This window comes from Borostomias antarcticus, assembly GCF_949987555.1.
Source record: "Borostomias antarcticus genome assembly, chromosome: 13".
Taxonomy (NCBI): domain Eukaryota; kingdom Metazoa; phylum Chordata; class Actinopteri; order Stomiiformes; family Stomiidae; genus Borostomias; species Borostomias antarcticus.
Window position 1 is genome coordinate 6704083 of NC_140246.1, and position 23674 is coordinate 6727756.

General features: G+C 48.0%; 3 protein-coding genes across 3 annotated transcripts in view; 1 reads left to right on the forward strand and 2 right to left on the reverse strand.

Moving 5' to 3' along the window:
* The window catches only part of mpped1 (metallophosphoesterase domain containing 1), a gene marked incomplete at its 3' end in the record, with an annotated part of 127918 nt that extends 120436 nt beyond the window's left edge, over window positions 1–7482 (reverse strand). Inside the window, exon 1 of the mRNA XM_084447939.1 lies at window positions 7445–7482. The remainder of the gene's footprint in view (window positions 1–7444) is intronic.
* On the forward strand, window positions 1867–14023 carry aldh1l2 (aldehyde dehydrogenase 1 family, member L2; the record flags this gene model as incomplete). The annotated part of the gene is made up of 23 exons (XM_084447935.1): window positions 1867–1914; window positions 3097–3241; window positions 5896–6130; window positions 6918–7083; window positions 7317–7418; window positions 7937–8026; window positions 8175–8309; window positions 8447–8572; window positions 8675–8766; window positions 9447–9594; window positions 9793–9912; window positions 10011–10138; window positions 10254–10404; window positions 10496–10566; window positions 11233–11338; window positions 11785–11872; window positions 11966–12059; window positions 12169–12268; window positions 12447–12545; window positions 12731–12896; window positions 13296–13401; window positions 13631–13830; window positions 13939–14023. The coding sequence occupies 23 exons, from the start codon at window positions 1867–1869 to the stop codon at window positions 13992–13994; spliced, it is 2772 nt and encodes a 923-aa protein (XP_084304061.1). The 3' UTR covers window positions 13995–14023.
* A 2165-nt stretch (window positions 14024–16188) lies between these two features.
* LOC311316792 (uncharacterized protein) lies at window positions 16189–21786 on the reverse strand (the record flags this gene model as incomplete). The annotated part of the gene is made up of 7 exons (XM_084447726.1): window positions 16189–19030; window positions 19224–19347; window positions 19507–19617; window positions 19856–19957; window positions 20058–20159; window positions 20735–20874; window positions 21759–21786. The coding sequence occupies 7 exons, from the start codon at window positions 21784–21786 to the stop codon at window positions 16251–16253; spliced, it is 3387 nt and encodes a 1128-aa protein (XP_084303852.1). The 3' UTR covers window positions 16189–16250.
* Between the last annotated feature and the right edge of the window lie 1888 nt (window positions 21787–23674).

The following is a 23674-nucleotide window of genomic DNA, read 5'->3' on the forward strand; positions in this document are numbered from 1 at the left end:
TGTCGTTCTGAAGAGGGTATCTTAAAGGTCATGCGTGTCTGTCATTCCCAAACTAAAACCAAACTGTTTCTTTATGTATTTTTCTCCCTTGATTCATTCATTCAACCCAGATCTGAGACCAAGGTGTGTTTGACGGATGAGTACTACTGTATGACATGTAGCCTAGGCAATAGTCTACACACCAGTACAATATACACATCAATATGTGTAATACAAGTAAAACAGAAATGAAAATTAAAACACAATCATAGAAATATGCAATACATAATACAATGCAAACGAAACAAGTGCACTCTTCCAAGATAGTTTAATTAAAGAAGGGTTGAAGGTCACCATGAGGGAGTATTTGTTGTAACTTTAAATAACTATCTCATGAAACTAATGTTATATTACAGTTTAAATGTCATGAGATAGCTTTGTCGATTTTGTGTTCATATTTTTCTGTTGCCCTTTGCCAATGATATTTATTCCACATCATGTTGCCATATGAACAAACTATATAAACAAACTATGAATGACTCCCGATCACTATATAAACAAACTATGAATGACTTATGATCTCTATATGAACAAACTATATGAATGACTCCTGTTCACTATATGCAGACCTGCAAACATGTCACCTTTTGGCTACAGTCACCTTTTTTATGTTATTCATGGTAGTTTCAGTGAATCTAGAGAGTTTTAGTTTTGTATGTCGTCACCTTCTTCACTACTCCAGAGTTTGCAGGTCTGTATATGAATGAACCAAATGAATGACTCCTGATCACTATATGAGGAAATATCTAAACACCACTCATGTTAAGCTATGAGCAAAACATCAGAAAATCCTGACTGATTCTGAAGTAGGATGGAAAATCAGGAGTGTGTGTGTGTGCGCTTGTGTGTGTACGTGTGTGTTCAGGTGTGTGTGTGTGTGTTCGTTCCTACTAGCTGTCGTATCTCTCGGGGCTGAGAAATTACCAGTGTGGACCTTTGCTCCGGGGGACCTGTGTGGGGCAGTTTAGTGTGGATGAGGCCAGACCCATATTTGGTTTACAGCCCACTGTGTGGGAGCCACAACAGGTGCACACACACTCTGACCCAAGCAGCAAGTTACCGATTACTATTGGTTTGATCCTGATAATATTGGTTTGATTCTGATAATGATCTTCTCTGTATCAGAGGGAATATTGGAATTATCATGAATAGAGATGTGCCCAGGAAAGGTTTAACGCAAAAGTAAAACGTTGAATACACTGATGTTTCTCATGCTAATATCATACAGACACAATGTGATATATGGATATACAAAAAATAAAGTATTATGTTATGTCAGTTATAACACTTTAAAACCTAAACAATTGCTGATGTAAACATCAATGGCTCCGTTTAGTCAGATCAGAATCATATTTTTAATATTATTCATATTTTGTGGGCCTATCAACGCTAATGTAAGGGGCGGGTCATCGGTTACGCGCATTTTTCTCGTAGAACGTCATCGCGGAACAGCCGCGAGTCATGAAACATTTTATCGTCCTACAAAAAAAAATCTAATTTCAGCGTTTTATTTAAAACACTCATTCACACAAAATTCACACATTATTGGGTTGCTGTCAAAAACTGCTGTATTTCCTGTAATTTCGAGTTTTCCTTGGTGGAATATGAATCGTGAACGCGCACGTACAGTGGGCTGCTCGAATCCGCACGTACTCGGTGTGAGCTGGCTGAGGCTAGATGAAGTTACTCTGCCACTGGCACACTAGGCAGGCAGGTGTGTGTCGCCAGCAACCTCCTTGGTCGCGAGGAGCACACGTCCCCCTAACCATATAGGACTGATTGTTGTCTAAATCTGTTTTAACTTGCTTTTAATGAAACACCGCCATCATGTTGTGGACAGCGAACAGGATCATAAGAAAATTCTCCACCACCTCCGTGAGTAGTATTGTTTGTTTGCATCACATTTCCCCCTCTGTCTGTAACAGGCTCATCTATATGTTGACCATTCCGATTCGTGGACAGGTTAAATCACACGTTGTGTCGTCATTATTACAATGTTGTTTAAATGCATGTCATATCAATCACCCCCTGCATAGCCACCGGTGTGCATCGCGTTTTGGTGTAGCTAGGAACTAGCTAATTCGGTCTAGGAAAATGCTCTTCCGTGCTGTTAGGCTACTGTAACATTGTATATCCACTGTGCAAACACACGTCTCTCTTGCCAATTGCCACGTTACAGTACGCACAGCCCCTTTCGCCGCACGGATTCCCACTGTAGCTACTGTACTCAGGCAGTTGCATCAGCATAGATGGAAGCAGCAGAATGGTCGGCGAACAGCGGTCATTGGCTTATCAGGAAAAGCAAGCCAGTGTTTTGGTAAACCTGAAAACAATCAAGCATTTCTGAGACATATTGAGACACAAACGGCTTCTCCTTAGTATTTACAGTAGCCCAACTGTCTGCGGCAAGAGTTCCCTTACGGGCGTTTCAACTGGGGAATGACGGGACCAAATGTGCGGTCAAATGCCCACTAATCCCCCATTTACAGAACGAGAAGCCTGAAATGCAACGCTCAGATTGTTGAGTAGATTAACTTCATTCATTGTTGGTGGTGGAGATGGGCCGGACTACTCTCCGCAGCCAATAGCTTCTCAGCTCCCTCTCCAAAAGGCAGATTTATAACCTGTAAGGCGTGTAAAGCGTGTCAGGGGGTTGTTACATAACAATACAATTGGCAAGAACAAGGGAAAGAGTAGTGTAAATTCTTTTCATTGTGGCAAAATGTCTCTGATCAGCCTAAACAGAATAGGCTGTTAGAGGTGAATCAGTGTGTGTTGATCTATGTAAATGATACTTCTTGTTTTGAAAGTGCATGCCTTTGACTGAAAACTGTTATGTCCTCATAGCAGCACACATTGTACAGCAGCACACATTAAAAACACATATAGACACATATAATCACAAACAAAAACACAACAAAATCCAAAATCATTCTATCTATAGCATTCTATCTATAGCAGCCATTAAAAATATCATCTCATAGGTCAGACTTCAACTCTGTAAAGGTATTGGTTCTGATTTATCCTAATAGCCTTCCCTTTCTATTCTTTTTGCAGCATTACTACCAAAATAAACTGAAACTCGCTTTGATTGGCCAGAGCGTATTTGGACAGGAAGTGTACACCAATCTACGGAAACAGGGGCACAAGGTGGTGGGTGTGTTCACAGTTCCAGACAAGGATGGCAAGGCAGACCCGCTGGGTGAGTCTTGCATGATGGAGGCCTCTGTCTTTCTCAGTCTCTGTCTCTCTCTCTCTCTCTCTCTGTGTGTCTCTCTCTATTTCTCTCTCTTTTTCTCTGTCTCCCTAATTCCTGTTTCAGTCTCTCTCTCTCTCTCTCTCTCTCTCTCTCTCTCTCTCCCTCTCTCTATCTCTGAGTTAGCAGAGTTTGGGTACATGACTACTCGCTCTCAGTCACCTCCTCCAGTGAGCCGTGATGACCTGGTGCCTGAGGAGCAGGGGGGCAGGGGGTCTCTCAGGATGAAGGGGAGGCCTCTCTCTGCCCGGGAGTGAGGTAGATGCTTGTTCGCTCTGCGGGCTCCCGCACAAAGACTGGCCTTTATTAGTGCTCAACCACGTTAGCCATGCGGGGGTAGCGGTCCCATTGTCTGAGCGTACATGTGTTTGGACGGGGAGATGTAGGTGAAAAGTCTGCCGTCACTGCCGGGAGTGGGGGTGGCTCCATTTGACGTGATGCAATTTACCCAGGATGCATCGGCTTGGAACGGCTAGGCCCCATATTCTCTCCCCCTCCTGATACAGTATTTCTTCTCTCTCTCTCCCTGATCTGTTTGTGTACAGTAGTCTAAGCATCATCATGTTTGACACATACTGGGCCTTTCAGATGGACAGTGACCAGGGGACAGCACACTAACAAAGATGACAAGTTTTGCGTAGAACAAGTAAAAAAACAAAGTCCTGCTCCCCCTTGAGGCCCAGAAACGTTCATGGTGTCATTCCTAGTGATGCCAAACTACCAGAGAGGTGTAACAGGTGTCAGTGCCTACAGTGCATACCCATACTTCATTTCAAACCCTTATTTATACTTGTGAACTACTGAGGTTTCGCTCATTTACAGTGATGATGAGTTTACACAGAGACACAAATATCAACAAAACAAATACAATATACAGTAATAATACTTAAAAACAGTTAAAGGTCGAGGTGAATAGGTCTAGAGCCATGGATTTAAACTCTGTGACTGGAGGAAGTACTTTAGCTTTAGAGTCTGTTGAAAGGTATTTCAAGTACAGTATAAGGAGCATCATGGAAGAAGGCAGCCCTTCCAAGTTCAGAATGTACTCGAGTAACCCTGAGAACAAGCTGATCATTAGATCGGGTCTGGTGCGTGACAAGGCTCTAGTCCAACAGAGATGAGATGTAAGGTGGAAGTTTACTGATAATGGCTTTGTAAAATAAACAGATACCAGTGATAATTACACCTTATAGAAAGAGATGGCCAGCCCACCTTATCACAAAGAACACCGTGGTGAGTATCATATCACCCATAGTAAATTTTAGGGCGGAGTTGTAGACAAAATCCAAGGGTTCTAACTTGGATCCTCTGATTTACGAACACACGTGAGCACCTCTTTTAAACACCGCTTTAGCCAGCTACGCCACCCGAAAAGCAAGCAGTTCGACGGCGCGCGCGAGTGTTATTTATACTGAGGCGTGAGTTTAACCAGTTCAACTCGGTTACAGAGCCACAACATTTTTGTCGTAATATTTCCAACACAAACCTACAAATCAAACGACAGGCCCCAGATAAACGTGAGGTGGCTAGCTTAAGAGTTAGCTCCAAGATTGTAGTTCATTTTCCGACGTCTGGTACCTCGAAACTCAGACGGGAGGCACCAGCATTCACAGGCCACACGGTGCCCAGATTTAACTTTAGCCCAGTCAGACTTTGCAGTGACTTTTTATTCAGGCCACACTGAGTGGACAGGGAGGAGATGTTAGGGTAGTTTGGCCATGGACAGAGATCTCTGTGTTACTGAGAAAGCTTTTGGCTGAAAGAGTGTTTTCCCCTCCCCTAAAAAAAATTATATCACACTGGAGTACTAGATCTGGCAGAGTTTCTTCTCCAGAGAGCGAAGGAGAGACTCCAGGGCCTAAATTGTTGGACACAGGCACTGAGACAAAGTCTTTGCAAAGAACATTCTTCTATTATTATGGGTATTGCAGGCTTACATACCGTTTAACACCACTATCTATTAGTGAAGGCCTAAGCAGTCCAAAGCTAGTATACAGTAGACAAGGCTGACTTGAGTAGCCATTCAGAAAGCATGGCCCACTAGAACCATCTGCCATGCTTACCACAGCTGGCTGGGAGAGGTAAGACAGCCAGCAACAGTCAGAGGACTTTACACACACACACACACACACACACACACACACACACACACACACACACACACACACACACGTACTCTGAGTCAGACCTCATGCCCCCTTCCCAGCCCCATTCCTCCTATATATATGTGTGTGTGTGTGTGTGTGATTTCTGTTGAGCAGGTGGGGCCTAACTGTGGGTTTCGTATGACCCTAGCTGGGTAGCGTGACACGGAGGACATGCTGCCGTGGAACTGGGGACGACCGGAGTCCCCGAGCCCACACACACACACACACACACACACACAACCACACACACACACACACACACACACACAGTGATACAATGTCACACAAAAAGGATTCGGATAGATAGCTTACTTTCTTTTTTTGTCCACCCTCAGGAATAACTGTGTTTATGGTGGTCAGTCAGTGTACTGATGGTGCATTGCTAGGAAATCTACAAAAACAGATCTCTCTTCTCGCTGTGTGTGTAACCCTGCCTGACCCCCCTCTCCCCAGCCGTGGCGGCAGAGAAGGACGGGACGCCGGTGTTCAAGTTCCCGCGCTGGCGCCTGAAGGGCAAGCCCATCCCAGAGGTGGTGGACGCCTACAAGGCGGTGGGGGCGGAGCTCAACGTCCTGCCTTTCTGCTCGCAGTTCATCCCCATGAACGTCATCGACCACCCAGCACACGGCTCCATCATCTACCACCCCTCCCTCCTGCCCCTCCACCGAGGGGCCTCCGCCATCAACTGGTGTGTGTGTGGGTGTGTGTGTGTGTGTGTGTGTGTGTGTGTGTGTGTGTGTGTGTGTGTGTGTGTTGACTTTACTATACGTTATAGAGACACAATGTTCCAAAAAGTATAGTTAAACCAGAAAAATGGGACTAGTGGCGACATGTGGAAGGTCCCGACAAGTTTAGGGTTAATTTTAGGGTCAAAGGTTAGGGTTTAGGGCTTGGGTTACAATTATGGTTGTGGTTGCAGTTAGGGGCCAAAGGTTATGTTTAGGGTTTAGGTTTGGGGGGGTTAGGGTTAGGGTTAAGGTGAGGGGTAAAGGTTATGTTAAGGTTAGGGTTTAGGCGGTCCCCACAACATGTAGTAAAGTCAATATGTGTGTGTGTGTTTTGTGTGTTTGCTTCAGAGCTGAATTGGAAGTGTATGTGCTGTTATCTAGTCTTAACGGCTTTACTTTGGATTGGAACCAGTTCACTCTGTGACCTGGAATTCATTGCAAACTGGTTGTGTCATGAGAAATTATCTTTTTCCCCCAACCCTCGCCCCTGTTATCTCTGTTGTGTGTGCGTACGTGTGTGAGTGTGTGCGTGTGTGGGCCTGTTTCCATGTAGTATATAATATGTTCTGTCAACTGGATCTAATCGTTTAGTCTAGATTTCATTGTTTCGTAGTCTGAAAGTGTTGTTTCTTATCTCAAGGTGGGTACATGGGGTTCCACACCGTGAAATAATTTGTCTGACCCAGGTGTACGGCTGGTTCTGTCTGTGTGTGTGTCTGACCGCCTGGTTCTGCACGTTCTCCCCAGGACCCTGATCCAGGGGGATAAGAGGGCCGGGTTCTCCATCTTCTGGGCTGATGACGGGCTGGACACGGGTCCCCTGCTGCTGCAGAGAGAGTGCGCGGTGGAGCCCAACGACACCGTGGACACACTCTACAACCGCTTCCTCTACCCAGAGGGCATCAAGGCCATGGTGACGACGGCAACGTCGCTCTCTCTCTCTCTCTCTCTCTCTCTCTCTCTCTCCCTCCCCCCCTCTCTCTCTCTGTGTGAATGATGAACTCAACAAAAGATATTTACTTATACTTAATATGTATTTATATTTTAAAAAGCGTTCAATGCTGCATGGACTGTGCAGTGACTGATGTGTGTGTGTGTGTGTGTGTGCGTGTGCGCGTGTGCGTGCGTGTGTGTGTGCGTGTGCAGGTGGAGTCAGTGCAGCTCATAGCTGATGGGAAGGCCCCACGTGTCACGCAGCCAGAGGAAGGAGCCAGCTACGAGGGCATCCAGAAGAAATCCAACTCCAGAGTGAGAGCTGCAGCCTACACACACACACACACACACACACACACACACACACAGATATGCTTACAGTAACATGTAACAGTAACTGATGATGAATGAACATAGACACGCACGCACACGTACACAAACACACAAACACACACACAAGATCAACAACAAGGCCAACATTTCACAGTTTGGGAAAATCCCAATACAGAGAGGGTGCTGTTGGCCCAGAAAGGGGAAGGGTTTAGGAGAGGCGGGACACAGGAGGTGTGGTCAGGGGTTCAGGGGCGTGTGTGTGTGTGTGCGTCTGGAGGGTGGATGGGCTGTCACTAGAGCCTGGCTGCACATTCTTACAGAGAGGGAGTGGGGCTATTTTCAGGCTGTCCACTCCCATGTGTTGCGCAACTTCCAGCAGCCAGCTGTTTGGACCTCCTCCAGTTCGTAGAAGATTGTGAAAGGGACAAATTCTTGGAAACAGGTTGAGCCCCCCCCCCCCCCATCCGGGCCCCTTCTCACTCCATCCTCCTCCTCCCCAGGTCAACCTAGCCCAGCCGGCCGAGGCCATCCACAACTGGATCCGCGGCCACGACAAAGTCCCCGGGGCGTGGGCCGTCTTCGGTGGTCAGGTGTGCGGTCGCTCGCACGCAAATATGTGTTTTATATACATACTTACATACAATACACACACACACACACACACACACACACTGCACTGTCTGGACTATTCCCAGTGCGGTCAGTCTTAACTCCCGTCCTCTCTCTGTCCCTCCCCAGGCGGTGACCCTGTACGGGTCGTCCATGCTGGGCGGCTCGGCGCCGACCGGTCAGCCCCTGGAGATCGAGGGCGCCGCCCAGCCCGGCGTGGTCACCAAGAACGGCCTGGTGCTGTACGGAACCGACGGCAAAGCGGTGAGGAACCGGCGCCCCGCCCCCCCGCCCCAAACTTGAGATAAAACTCCGCTGCATTCTTCACGCTAACGTTTTGGTCCTAAAACACCTTTTTCCTGGTCTTTCTCTCCTCCTCTTCCTCCCTCGTTCCTCCGCAGCTCCTGGTGAAGAACCTGCAATTCGAGGACGGGAAGATGATCCCCGCCGCCAAGTACTTCTCGGCGGGGGAGAGCGCCAGCGTGGAGCTGACGGACGACGAGAGGAAAATGGCGGAGGAGATCAGGGTACGGGCGAACGAGGGGCCATCGTGAGGCGCTTCGGATAAAAGCATTACATAAGCGCCGTCCATTTACCAAATACTGGCTGTGTGTGCCGTTTTCTACCAGGCCATCTGGAAAAGCATCCTGAGTAACGTGGCCGCTATCGAGGAGACCACCGACTTCTTCAAATCCGGCGCCGCCTCTATGGACGTGGTCAGGTGAGCGCACAGTAGGTCTTCTCCCCCCCCCCCACGCGCCGACCCTCGCAGACCTGGGCCCAGAGATAGTATGTACTTCGCACGCAGTACGCATCCACTCTGGACGTACCGCTTTGTCATAGCATCACGCCTCGAAATGCGCCCACATCCGGCGCAGTCCATGAAGCGTCATTCGTCGCTGTCGCGACTCGCACATGTGATGTCATTTCAGTCAGTAGCCAGAAAAGCCTGCTGGCTTGCATACTGCAAAATACGACCCGATGTTGTAGGACATCCTGGTATTTTTGCCATGCTGCATGTGGCATACCATGTATTGGGACACACTACATCCTTTTTTGGCATGCTATGCAGTATGGAAGTATGTGATTCAGAACGCAGACCCGGGTTCACCCCCGGTTCCCACGACCGACCTTTGAACCCTCAAACCCAACCTCGATCTGCTGTGGACGAGAGCGACCCCCCCCTCCCCCCTTCCAGCTGAACATCGCTGACCGCTCGTTTCCGTCCCATCGCCGTATCTGACGGATCCCGCTCGGATTCGGTGGCCGACACTTTCGTACCCCTTTTTCGCGGCGAACGCCGAATAGCGGCGCGTGACGGGTCGACCGGGTGCGGGAGCCTCTCTTGGCGCCATCTGAGCCCCCCGGCGGCGTGTGTGTGTGTGTGTGTGCTCTCCGCAGGCTGGTGGAGGAGGTGAAGCAGAAGTGTGCGGGCGTGCAGCTGCAGAACGAGGACGTCTACATGGCCACCACCTACCAGGACTTCATCCAGATGTTCGTCAGGAGGCTGAGAGGGGAGGACCAGGAGGAGGAACTCGTCGTCGACTATGTGAGTCGCCGCGTCGTGGATAGTTCGGATCTCAGCGCATATTATTGCACGTTATTTGTTTGTAGAACTATTTTCAGCGCTTAGAACTATTTACGGCGCTTTGAACGCACGTTTCAATTTATAGAAAATGTATTTTTAGGCTTTAGTTTGATTCGCACATTGGGATCTGTAGCTGTTTTGTCATGGACTTGTTCTCAGGCAACTAAAGAGATCAACAACATGACGGTGAAAATGCCGTATCAGTGTTTCATCGACGGGAAGTTTGATGACGCGGCGAACGGCAAGACGTCCGATACCATCAACCCAGCCGACGGTTCGGTGAGTCCACACACACACACACCAACACACACATCACTGATAGACACTCAAGCAAGCTGAGCATTGCGTGTCAACGTGTGTTCATGCTGTTCTCCCAGGTGATCTGTAAGGTGGCCTACGCCTCAGTGGAAGACGTGGACCGGGCGGTGGCGGCGGCCAAAGAGGCCTTCGAGAACGGCCCCTGGGGCAGGATGAACCCCAGAGACCGCGGCAGCCTGCTGTACAAGTGAGCGCCGATCCCACAGCGCCTCCTAGGGGTCTAAATGGGTCCTGCGCGTGACAGTGTAAAATAATACTAAAACGTGTTTTTGCCTCTCTAAGCTGCTCTGTCTGTCCACCAGGCTGGCTGATCTCATGGAGGAGCACCAGGAGGAGTTGGCCACCATCGAGTCCATGGACTCGGGAGCAGTCTACACCCTGGCCCTCAAGACTCACGTGGGCATGTCCATCCAGACGTTCCGCTACTTCGCCGGGTGGTGCGACAAGATCCAGGTACAATAGCGCTATGGCGGCCGTCTGTGTGGAGGCCCAAACGCCGCATTCTCTCATCACGATGACTTCATATCCTGTCGTTGCTTCCCAGGGCAAGACGATACCCATCAACCAGGCCAGGCCCAACCGCAACCTGACCTTCACCAAGAAAGAGCCCATTGGGTAAGAGGAGTAAGAGACCTTTTGACCTTTAGGTCTTGCTTTGAGTGTGAATGGAGAATCAGCAGTAGTAATACTGTAGTAACAGAGTATCAATAGTAGTGTTACTGTGATAACAGAGTATCAGTGTAGTAAGAGTATTGGTAGTAGTATTACTGTAGTAACAGAATATCAGAGGTAGTAATACTGTAGTAACAGAATAGTAGTGTTTAGGGATGGACCGATGCATCGGCCGAACATCGGCATCGGCCGATGTTGGCCTTGTTGACTGCCATCGGCCCATCGGCAAATAAAATGACATTCACCGATGGTAGTGGCCGATGTTATGTCACAACAATAACGACTTTTTTTGTTGCAAAACGTAGCCTACCCAGCTGCAGATTCGGAGAACGCACGTGTAGTTTGCTTTCAAATTAAAGTGAAATGAAAATCGGCGTTCTGGAACCAAACACTTCATTTCTTTGTCTCCCTGGCACAAAAGGGGGAATAAAAATGTAATAAAATAAACATCGGCCATCAGCATCGGCCATCGGCCGGATTGTTATTTTAAACATCGGCATCGGCCCAGAATTTTGCAATCAGTGCATCCCAGTAGTGTTACTGTAGTAAGAGTATCAGTAGTAGTGTTACTGTAATAACAGTATCAGTGAGTGTTTGTTTCTGTGCCAGTGTGTGTGCCATCATCATCCCCTGGAACTACCCACTCATGATGCTGGCATGGAAGAGTGCTGCGTGCCTCGCAGCTGGAAACACACTGGTCCTGAAACCTGCACAGGTGAGAACACACACACACTCACACACACACCACACTGCAGAGGCTGCAATAGACTCTTTCGATGAAATAGTAAAAAGCTACTTTATGTAGGCCTGCCGCTTTTATTAGACAGTCTCATATTTGCTGAACTTTCACTCACGCATACAGTACACGCAACACTTAGCCGAACCTTCGTAGATGTGTTAAAATAGAGCAGCTGACGTGGTGCATAGCTAGAGCACCCATGAAAGCAGCAGATGTCATTCCTGGCATTAACACAGGAGACAGCCTCATAAAGATCATGTCCCTCCCCCCCCCCCCCCCCCCCCACTTGTCCCAGCACGTGTTTGTGTGTTAGCGGTCCCACTTTGATTTGTCATCCATGTAGCTAGCTGGTAGACAGCGTTACACTGATTAAAAAAAAGCTTTTTGGTGTTAGACTCACACTCTGGTCTTGACTTTAACAGGTGACGCCCCTGACCGCGCTAAAGTTCGCTGAGCTGACAGTGAAGGCCGGCATTCCCAAGGGTGTCATCAACATCGTACCCGGCCCAGGTAACAGAACATACGGGAAATTATTGGAAGGCCCTAAGTGCTCTGTGGGTGTGAGGTGATTGATGATGTGATGTCAATATCTCTCTCTCTCAGGTGGGTTGGTGGGTCAGCGCATGTCTGACCACCCCCACATCCGTAAACTGGGCTTCACCGGCTCCACCCCCATCGGCAAACAGATCATGAAGAGGTATGGTGCGGGGGAGGGGGAGGGCAGATGTGCGTCGTCCGGTCGGTAGACGTAGCTGTCCGTCGGGCCGCCTCGCGCTAACGGGCGTCGTGTCGCTATCTCATTGCAGCTGCGCGGTCAGCAACCTGAAGAAGGTCTCTCTGGAGCTGGGAGGGAAGTCTCCGCTCATCATCTTCAGCGACTGTGACATGGACAAGGCTGTGCGCATGGTGAGAGAGGGAGAGGGAGAGAGGGAGAGAAAGGAAGAGAGGGAGAGGGAGGGAGGGAGGGAGAGAGGGAGAGAGAGAGGGAGGGAGGGAGACTTCTTCGTGTCCCTCATCGTCTGACCATCTCTTTTTTTTTTTTCTAAATCCCTCGTCCTTCCGTGTCCCTCGGTCCCCCCTGCAGGGTATGAGCTCCGTCTACTTCAACAAGGGAGAGAACTGCATCGCTGCCGGCCGCCTGTTCGTCGAGGAGTCTATACACGACCAGTACATCTCCAGAGTGGTGAGTCCTCCCGGCGCCGGCTGGATCGACCCGACACGGCCACGGCGCCAAGCGCCCCCTGCGCACACACAGCTCGTAGTTCGCACGCCGCTCCCCGCTGCCAAATGCACTTTCCCCACAAGGTTATGGCTCTCTCTTCTAATCGTACTGTTCGCGTTATTCCTCCTCCTCTTCCAACCAATCAGGTGGAGGAGATCAAGAAGATGAAGATCGGAGACCCCCTGGACCGCTCCACCGACCACGGGCCCCAGAACCACAAGGCCCACCTGGACAAGCTGCTGGAGTACTGTGAGATTGGGCTGAAGGAAGGAGCCACACTGGTGTATGGGGGACGCCAGGTGGACAGACCAGGTACTGCACGCATGGCGAGGCAACACTAAGCATTAAGAGATCGGAGATACAAGAGTAGAGATACCGAGCCGCCTATCTTTACAGCGATATGACTCTGGGGATCCTAAAGGTGGATATGGTGCAGTAAAATAAGAGCTGTCCCAAAACTAGGCATCATTTCCTGCTTGTTACTACTTACATGCTTCCTGTATTTCTGTGTTATTATTACTAAGACTGCACATAAAGACACTGTTTAGGTAGACAAAACAGATTTTCGATGGAGACGTCTCCAGACTTTCGCAGGTGGAGATCTCCAAAGTCTGGTGTCACAAGACTACTGTTTAGGTGGTATTGTAAGACAGGGAGCTCTGTCACCGTTTGGTCTAATGCGGCGTCCGTCTGTCCGTCCGCACCCTCCAGGGTTCTTCATGGAGCCCACGGTGTTCACAGATGTGGAGGACCACATGTTCATTGCCAAAGAGGAGTCGTTCGGACCCGTCATGGTGGTGTCCAAGTTCAAAGACGGGTAACGACCTTATTAGGACGTCCTGTACAACTGCCGTACTTGATCCGGGAGATGCTTGCACAACGTTTTTCTTTAAGCGTCTCATTCAGACCCTGACCTTATGGCTTATTCTCCTGTCTGACCCCCTCCCCTGCCCCCTCCCACCCCGCTCTCCCTAACACCCTCCCTTCCACCTCTAACCCCCCTCCACCCCACTTCCCCCGCCCCCTCTAACCCCTCCCGGCTCCAGTGATGTGGACGGCGTCCTGCACAGAGCCAACGACACGGAGTTCGGCCTGGCGTCCGGCGTGTTCACGCGCGACATCAACAAGGCCATGTACGTGAGCGATCGGCTGGAGGCGGGGACCGTGTTCGTCAACACATACAACAAGACCGACGTGGCGTCGCCGTTCGGCGGGTTCAAACAGTCCGGCTTCGGCAAGGACCTAGGTGAGTCAGGAGGAGGGGGGGTTACCGCATGGAGTGGGTGGGAGCGGGTAATACAGGGTTAACTCCAAAGCTGTCATCTCATTATCTTTCATTATTACTCGTCCGCAGGAGAGGATGCCCTTTTGGAATACCTCAAGACCAAAGCCGTGACTGTGGAGTACTGAGCCAGCTTTGCCCCCCCCCCCCCCCCCCAACAGACTCTTCCCGACAACCAATCAGTCCGGCTGATAGGAGGGGCCGCTGTGGCTTTGCAAACGGCAGGCGTGAGAGAGGAGAGCTCTGTTGTTCAAACTCTGCCACAGACTCTACTACGTGCCTACGGTTAATAGCATTCAGCGTGGGAACTTGCTTTAGGGTCACATAGGCTTTTCTTAGTTACAAAACAGAAACCACATCCTGTATCAAGCCCAGGGGCAGATTTCAGTATTCCAGATAGAAGCCAAGGTGGGTTTGAAAACATCAGCTCTGTGTAGTGTTTTCAAGGTTCAACTGAGCACTTCAAACAAGGTTATTCTATTTCTTGCTGCATTTTTTAGAATTGCGTCATGCAGTGCATGCTGAGCCATTTTGTTAGTAATTGTATCTTTTTATTGGTGCTCACGCAGGAAAACTTGTTCTTACATGGCTTCTGCTCGGCAGTTGGGGCCATTTTACTGAAGAGATCCACAATTCCCTTTGTCAAAATTAGTTCATTTGTAAATATTTTATAACAAAGAGAAAAACTGAAAGATTTGATATATTTTTGACATTGGTTTCCAGTTAAAAAACGATGACAGTATGTTACAATATTAGATCATACGTTTTAAAGCATACTACCGCCAAGTCAGATTTGAGGGGTTTTACATTTTTAGTAATATAGAAAAATTTACAGTTTGATAAGCTATTTGAAAGGAGTTGGCCATCTCTTCCACAGATCCCACAGACTACAAGGGCTAGGATCATGTTTTCATTTTCTGTTGCATTGTGTCTGAGGCAGAGCAGTTTGTAAATCAGTGTCAAATAGGAAAAACTGATCTCATGTAAGACTCTTAAAGGTGATGGCAAGATAAAAATTTTATGTACACAAATCATAAAAAGAAAAGTTACATCCACAGCTTACAGAGGGGTGCGGAATAAAAGTATTTATTTACCCCCGAAAAATGATAATGAATTTATCATTTTAAATGTTTAATGAATGTGTTGTTTATCTGTCTGAGGTTTGGTTCCTCGCCTCCCCCAAGGCTGTGAGCCAATAGTATTAAGTTTTTTTTTAATGTCTACATACAAATTATATCACCTTGAAATGAATAGCCAACCCCTTGAAAAACAGTCTTCAAACATGGGTGATGTACACTGGTGAATTAAACTCCCCCTTCCTTCTTTAGAAGTGTTCTTGTTTCATCTGTCTTGGTGCTCCCTTTGTTTCTTCTCAACTGTCATGAAATCCTGTAGAATATGTGCTTTCTGGCCATATCAAGAAACAGTCCAGATAACTTTTGAGATATGGTGCATGCTGCATGGCATACTAAACATAAAAACCGGGGTTGAAAGATAAAAGCCTCAAGAGTGACCATAATTAAATAATTAACATACGAGAAAGACTTTACACCTTAAAGTCGCACTGAAATGAAAAAAGCATTCTGTCCCATTTTGATTCACATAACTGGTCATAGTGTTCACCTATTCAACGATGTATGCCAAAAAATTTACAAAATTCTACTTTTGTTGTAATCTTATATTAAAGTATATAATTTCTTACTTCCTGGAAAACGGTAGGTCACGTGCAATGACGACAACAGGTACGTTAGATTTTAGGCCAATAATCTCACGACATCCACCCGTCAATCAACGCTATCCTTCTATCGAATCTGTCTAAAGTTCTTAAAACCCGTCCACTTGTCAATGTTCCAATCAAATTCCTCCAAACATATGTCCCACCCTCATAGCTTGTTTGCGTCGGAAATACGTCAAACTACAGAAGTTAGATGATCTCAAACGTCCGTTTCAGTGCGACTTTAACCATAAGGGCTCTGGCTGGCAGCTCAAGGTCTGGAAGCCTGTGTATATATAGCATGTAATACACAAAAACACACAAATGCAAACCCCACCCACCTGACTGACACTAAAGGCAGATTCAGGCAAATGCTGAAATCATTAAAGGATTTTCAGTTTAATGTGTGAATTCTATTGCTGTACTAAAAAAATATTTCCTACAACTGTATACAAATGCAATAGTGCAGTTGAATCCACTGATCACTCATGGGTGGCTGGTTTCCTAGGAATTATTTATTTAAAATGTGTTGACAAAACATTTGTTGCACACCCTATGTACATACGTTGCAATTTATTCAACACAAATACCCCATGTACCCCATAAAATAAATGTGAACATATAAAAAGAATTCAAGACCTAAAATTAAACTAGACCACAAAATAAGAACCTAACTCTGCTTCGGTTCATGGGTGAATTCGTGCTCCTTCAGGTATTTCCTGTGCGTGAAATATAACCCACACACCCCACACTCAAAGTGCTTCTCTCCCCCTGAATGTGTTTGCCTGTGTTTTTTCATGTGGCAGGATAATCTAAACCCTTTGTCACAAATGTCACATTTGAATGGCTTCTCTCCGGTGTGGATGCGCTTGTGGGATTTCAGGTAGCCCGACTGAATGAAGGCCTTCCCGCAGAACTCGCACTTGTACGGTCGCTCGCCGGTATGGTACCTCGTATGGAGCCTCAACTCATTGGCCGTGAGGAAGGTTTTGGTGCAGTCGGTACACGGGTACGGCCTCTCCCCCGTGTGGATCAGCTCGTGCCGTTTCAACGAGACCTCTTTCATGAACTGCTTCCCGCAGTGGGCGCAGGGGAACCTCACGCCGATGTGAATTTGTTCGATGTGCGAGGTCAGCTGAAGCTTCGTCCGGTAAGCCATGTCGCACTGCGAGCACGCGAACGGTTTCTCGTCCGAATGGGTCCCCACGTGCACCGACAGCTGCGACGCCGACGTGTAGCTCTTCCCGCACTGCCAGCAGAGGAAGGGCTTCTCCCCCGTGTGCTTCCTCATGTGCACCGTGAGACAGTTCGACGCCCTGAACTTCTCAGGGCACTCGGTGCACTGGAAAGGGAAGTCGCCGGTGTGAACTCTCTCGTGGACGACCAGGTATGACAACTGGGTGAAGGTCTTGTCGCACTGAGAGCAGGGAAACGGCCCTGTGAATTTATGCTGATGCAGATAGTGCTCTCTCAGGTGTTTTAGCACCGTGAACGTCTTCTCGCACATGGTGCACTGGATTCTCTTGTGCATGAACTTGTGCCTCTCCAGGGCGGCCGCGTCTGCAAGTATCCTTCCGCATTCGGTGCAGTAGAAGGGGTTGTGCGTCCTCCGGTGTATTTTCAGAAACGACGCGCTTCGCAAGTCCTTCCCGCAGTCGTCGCATTTGTAGACCTCCTTCTCTTGCACTTTGCAAACGGTATCCTGGTGCTCCTTCAGAGCGGAGATTTGGTCGAAGCTCTTCCCACAGTTTGAACACCAACATGGTATAGTGAGAGCCGAAAGTCTGGAATCACTGGAGGAAGCCCCGATGTTATTTTCCAGGACACCCATCGACATTAATGGATTGACACTCCCCTCCGTCTGCTCCATAGCCAGCAATTCATTTTGACCCATTCGTGACGAGTCCTGTAAGCCCCGCCCCCTGAGAGTCTCCTGCTGAGCTACTCTGAGAGACGCCATGTGAGCGTTTTGCTTGCGACAAATGTATATCTGGTGCCGTTTCAAGCTGTGCAGGTACTTGAACTCTTTCTTACAGCTGAAGCACTGGTAAGGCCGCTCCTCTGAGTGAGACAGCATGTGCCTGGCCACATCTTTCGCACGAGTGAAAGTCCTACCGCACACTTTGCACGTCTTGGAGGCTGCGTTTTTCCTGCCGGACTGTTCTGGGGCGTTGGGCGCCATCTGGGGCGCCGCCTCGTTTTCCTTCGCGACGTTTTCGTCGTTTTTTCTTTGGGTGAGCTCCGCTAGAAGCTCTTCAAAGGTCTGACACGGGTCCTCTTGAACGCCCTCGTGGCCAACGATTTCCTGGTGTTTCTTCAACGTATCTCTGTACTTGAAACCCTTGTCACAGGTGATGCAGCGGTACGGGCGTTCGTCTGTGTGTGCTCTCAAGTGTTTGGCCATGTCCGCGGTGCAAGGCAAAATCTTGGAACAAACAGGGCATGTTTTGATTTCAAATAATATGCCCGTCAGGGAGGAGCTGCCGAGCGTCTCCTGCGTTTCTCCAGCCCCACCTTCCTCATTGCCACTGTTTATTACCTTGCACAACTCCCTCTGATGTTTCTTCAGATCATACGAATATTTAAACCTCTTTGCGCAGCGCGGGCACTGATGTGGACGGTCTTGAGAGTGGGATCTCATGTGTCTCGCCATGTCGGAAGCCCGCGCAAAGTACCTATCGCAGACGGAGCAGGTTTTGCTGTCCAGCGGCTCCTTCCGAGGCGAGGCCTTGGGCAATATAGTCCGGACTTTACTGGTCGAGGGTTGCGGGCTTTCGCCCGGAGAGAGCGATGGGTCCTCCTTAATGGTCTGGTCGTCCCTCTCGTGAACGCGCATCTGGTGTCTCTTCATATCATATTGATCCCTGAAGCATTTATCACATTTGGGGCACTTGTACCTGAGCTGGCGATCTTCAGAGTGGATCTCCTGATGTCTCCTCATGGCCGTGGCCCGAGGGAAAACCTTGCCACACACCGGGCAGGTCTTACTGTTGTTGAGGAACTTCCTCCTCGCCCTCTTCGGGGCGGCGCGTTTGGCGGCGTCCTTCCTCGCTTTTTTCCTTCCCTGCAGCGCCTTCCTCTTCAGCTGCAGCCTTTTGCTTTGTTTCACTGGCTGGAATGGCGGCGGCGGCTTTGCCGAGTCGGCGTCCTCTTGATTGTCCATGTCTATGCCCTCCTCCTCGGGCTGCATGTCCATAGAATGCTCCTTGTCGGGAACAGTGTCTATAACGGTGTCTTCTAGAACCTCGCCTGACTGCTGATCTATCCCTGAATAGCCTAGCAAGGTCACAGATTCACCCTCAACCTCGACACTAATACAGTCATGCATGGATTCTGCATGTGCGTCCAACTCCACTTGTTCCGTATCAATTAACACCCTCACCAGAGGAGGGAGAGACAGAGAGGAGAAGATGTTGTCGCCAAAGGATGAGGGCAGAGGGTCTGTTGATTCTGGGGAAATAAGGAAACATTATGTTTAAAAGAGGACTGGTGCATTTAAAAAGTAAGAATTTATCAAAGACAGAAAAGGTGTCTTCAAGGAAAAACAGTATTCTGGTCAGCTCTGCTCACGGGTCACGATGCATAATAATCTTGAAATGTGGTGAAGAAATCCATGACATAACCCTCATTGTAAGACACTAACCGATGAAGTCCAGATGCCCAGTTTGTTTGTGGTACTGGAGCAGGGTTTTCAGCTGCTGGGGGTCGGGGACAGCCTGCACACATTCCTCCAGGACCAAGGGAACAGCGCTGAGCATGGAGGCAGTCTGAGAAAGAGAGAAAAGTGTACAAATGGCAGCAAACTACTCAAAACATCACATTCTCGATCAAAGTGATAATTATGGGCACAATAATAGCAGAACTCTTCGGTAATGCTTTTTAATGTGACTAATGGGAGCTGCAATGTTAAATGTATCTCCCACTACCTCTTGAAGGTCTGGCACAGGTACGAACTTCTCAAGTCTGGACAGGAACTCCAACATGAGCATCTGTAGAGAACTGTCAAATGCTGGGCCGAAATCCACTGGGAACACATCCTGGAGCAAAAACACAAGATGCAGATATTAAAATTGTACCATTTCTTCATCTTGTCCACCATGACATCCAAACATATTTTCAACATTGTTTAGCCTGTGAATAATATGCACAGAGATAAAATACTAATATAAGTACTCTAATTATGTTATGTCCATAATGACGAAACAAGAAGTACTGTCCCATGTGTCATTGTTGCTTGTAGGTGACTTCTCACAGTGACAAAAAAACAACACAAACCTGAAAAAAGTTCTCCCTCTCAGTTGGGTCTTTCAGCAAAGACTCTACCAGGTCCACAAAGTTTGACTGAGGAAATTCCAATTCTGTATTATATGCCTGCGACTAGGAAAGAAACAACTGTCAGTCATCTCCACCACATAAAAATCCTGAATGCCCCATTACAATCAGGACACAGAAAACAGACAGACACCAAAAGACTCACCTCCGCCTCCCAAGCAGATATCAGGGTCCGGATCCTAGTCAGGTGTAGTTGAATGCTTGAAAGGTCTGCTATCTGTACAGTGCGACATAACTCCAGAAGCAGCTGCAGACACAAGGTTACAGTCAGGAGCAGTGCAAAGTACGACCACACAGCAAGTCTCTTAAGCAATAAAAGCCGTTTTTGGTGCACTACTGCTGAATACCGTGGAAACCACAACCTCTAGGGCACGCTTGCATATTTGTATTTCTGTATATTTTGTATGGTGATTGTAAATGTGTACTTAGAATAGAATGAATAAAATAGAAAGTTTATTTGCCATGTGTAACAAGTACGGGTACATTGGAATTCTTGGAATTGCTTGTCCTTACGGTATATTATCAGTCCTAATCGGTTCCTCATTCCAGTCCTAGATACTAGACTAGATATTAAAAGGTTCCCAAACTGGCAATTTCCTATACTATCCATCGTCTAGCAGCGTTTGTTAAGAGCTTGCAATACGCCCAGCCATCTACTCTCCCGGCGATCTCACAAAAAAAACTTCTCTGTCTTTCGATGCTGCAACAGTGCAATTTCATTCAATACAGTACTTACTACTACTAAGGGTAGTGTTCACCACATCAATCAAATAAACAACCCTAATATGAAATCACATTACTCTATAATCCTGCATTGCTCACCCTTGTTCGAAGTCCGAGCAGGAGTTGGGCTCTCTGATCACATCTCAAAAGTTCTGGCACAATGTCCGTCACTGTGGACACAAACTCCTCCAGCATCCCATAGTCAAGAATGTCTCCTCGCTGGATCACCTGCCACAGGGCTGCAGACACAAGCCGCAGGGGGGGTATGAAGAGGCGCAGAGAGGACAGGAGGAGAGGAGGACCTAAGAGGACAGAAACACAGTTGACCTGATGATGGAATGGTCTCGTAAAACTAAACGATTAAAAGCTCAGTGAGAAAAAACAGGCATCTCGGCAGGCCTCTAAACAGCCTCATTTATCCTTGGCTAAGGTTGATTAGGGCATAAATCCCTGAACTAACCAGCCACACAATGTGATTCATAAACAAACTGATCAGAATATTAGCTAATTAATTAATGGTCCACGAGAAAAAGGGAAAAACGTGAATTTGAAAAGTTATTCAAGAATAAAATAACAACACCAATAATAATAATACTAATAACAACACTAATAATACTGTTGGAGCTAGTTTGCTTATTCTGACACACGAAATTGTAGTTGCCTAACGTTATATACCTAGGCGAATATTTTGGCTAACTCAATAACGAATCCATTAGGAAACCCTCCCGCCCTCGCGGCCTCCCCTGCCACCCTGAGGTGCTTTTCAGGCTCACCAAGCTTAGCTACGTTAGCTAGCTAGCTAGCAGCTAACAAGGATGGTGACCAGGAAACACACTGCTTACGCCATCTATGACCATTTCTGTCAAGATGATGCATTCCTCTTATATGATGAATTAACAATGTAGGTCAAACTGTAGGCGGGGGGTTAACAACTGGTTGAATATCTATACACCTGTTACATACAGTGACCGATGTATGCGCCGCTAGCTAGGGCATTAGCACCGCGCGCATTTTCCACCATCTCAGAGCGGAGTACGCCATGTTAAAAAACGGGCGCACACAGTCCCTGAAGAAACTTGCTGCCAATCACTATAATTACACACCTGAATACACGAGGACTTACCATTCTCACATGGATCCTGTATTTCCATCTCAATCACACACAACTGTCATCTAAACAGAATATAAGTTTCGCATGAATTAATAGGATGTTTCACTGTGGCTGCAGCGCTGACAGGGAGGAAGAGAAAGGGCGGTTCGCTACAGAGTTGCTCTGCTGCGCCGCGCCGTATAGTTTCCGGTCAAGTCGCACAGAAACAGTCGATGGTTTTCAAAATAAAGGTAACGTAACCCACGAATCCCTAAATAATTTAATAATTATTTTAAAATATAAAATTACATACCGTTTTTTTAAATTCCCATTTACATTAGGCCTAATGCATTTGCCTGGATATTCGTATTATTAGACAATGTGTAAATTAATAATCAAGTAATCTGCCTACTTTACCAGCATTAGGCCTATATGGTACACTACTCTAGCGCCTCCCTGTGGCAACATTCAGGATGAGGTGGGGAGGATGGGGGAAGACAGGGGCTTCTCGACAGTCAAGACGGCTTCAGTCGGGTCAGACAGTTGCTTGCGGGCTACATGTGACAATTTTCTTCTAATTCGTCTGGAGGCTTTTGAATACTTTGAAGCCTTGGTTGAGCACGGATTTAACTCTAACTTGGTTCAAGGGGTAGGCTACGTTTTTTCTCCATTTACAGTTTCAAGAATAGGCTATGTATACAGTAATACATTTGCAGATGTTTATGTGTCTGCTTTTCAGATTATTATCTTTCACTATTCTACTCCATTTTACTTTTTCCGTAGATGCTAGTCAAACAAGCATACAGGAGATTGAGTTCCAGTTAGGACCATGTCTACTGTATTGGCCAGAGGGAGGCATCACATTGAGAGAGGTGCAATTATGTCCAGACCTATTTTCTCTTAGTTTCTTCTCGCATTATCACTCCCATCTATTGATCACTCTATCAGACTATTCATACCATTCCTGCTTTATTCCTGTCCGTCTCAGACCGCTCGCTGGCCAACGCCCTGCGCAGGGAGAGCCTGCAGCTAGACCGTACCCTGCGTTCCTTGGGGCTCCAGTACCAACGCGAGCTGGCGGGTGTCTGCGGGGCCCAGCTGGAGCTGAGGAGGGCCCTGGACAAGCTGGGGGGTCCGTATGGGGGGCAGGGCCGCTCGAGGAGATCCGCCACCGCCCCCACTTCAACCCCCGCCATGGGAGCGCTGAAACCAAGGGGGCCGGTGGTGACGACACGCCCGAAACCCTGCTGTCCCAACCACATAGTGTGCTCCACCTGTAACCTCCGTTTGCGTCTGGCCGACACAGTGACCCGCCGGTTCACCCCCGGGCTGTGGACTATGTACTGCCGCCCTCTGTCTGAGGCCGTGCAGGGGGAGGCCTGCGTTGTCTACCGTATGCCCAGCTTTGTGGAGCGCAGGAACCTCTCTGCTTCAGACAACTCCATTCGCTACCTGCCTTTCATTTAGAGTGTAGCCTGGGGAGGGGACAGTTTTATTCACACTCAGTAATGTGTTATTTAGTTGCTTCTAGGAGTTGAGTGAGTTGTGTTTGGATGGATTGGATTTACCCTGTTCTCAACTTTGATGATTGCTTGTGTTACAGTTAAAGTGCTTGACTCCAAGGAGAAATCCTCAACTTAAGGTTGAAAAAAGTAGCAAGTTTGTAGATGAGTTGTTATGGTTGCTAGGTTGAAGAGTTCTTCTGCCCATCCCCCTTTCAGAGGAGACAGAGCTAGTTAAATGGGGATGGAGAGAGAAGGGATAGCGCCTGTGTGGAGACGGAAAAAGACCCCCCAAAACGGCAGTGAAGGCCACATTTTCTCCTTAGAGTTCTTTACGACCTTCAAATACACCATTGTTCCTCTGTCCCTGTGTTTTTGCATCAGTGTGCTCCTAGACATTCCACTGTCCATGCGGGGGAGCAGCCATGTTTTTAGTGTCTCTATAGA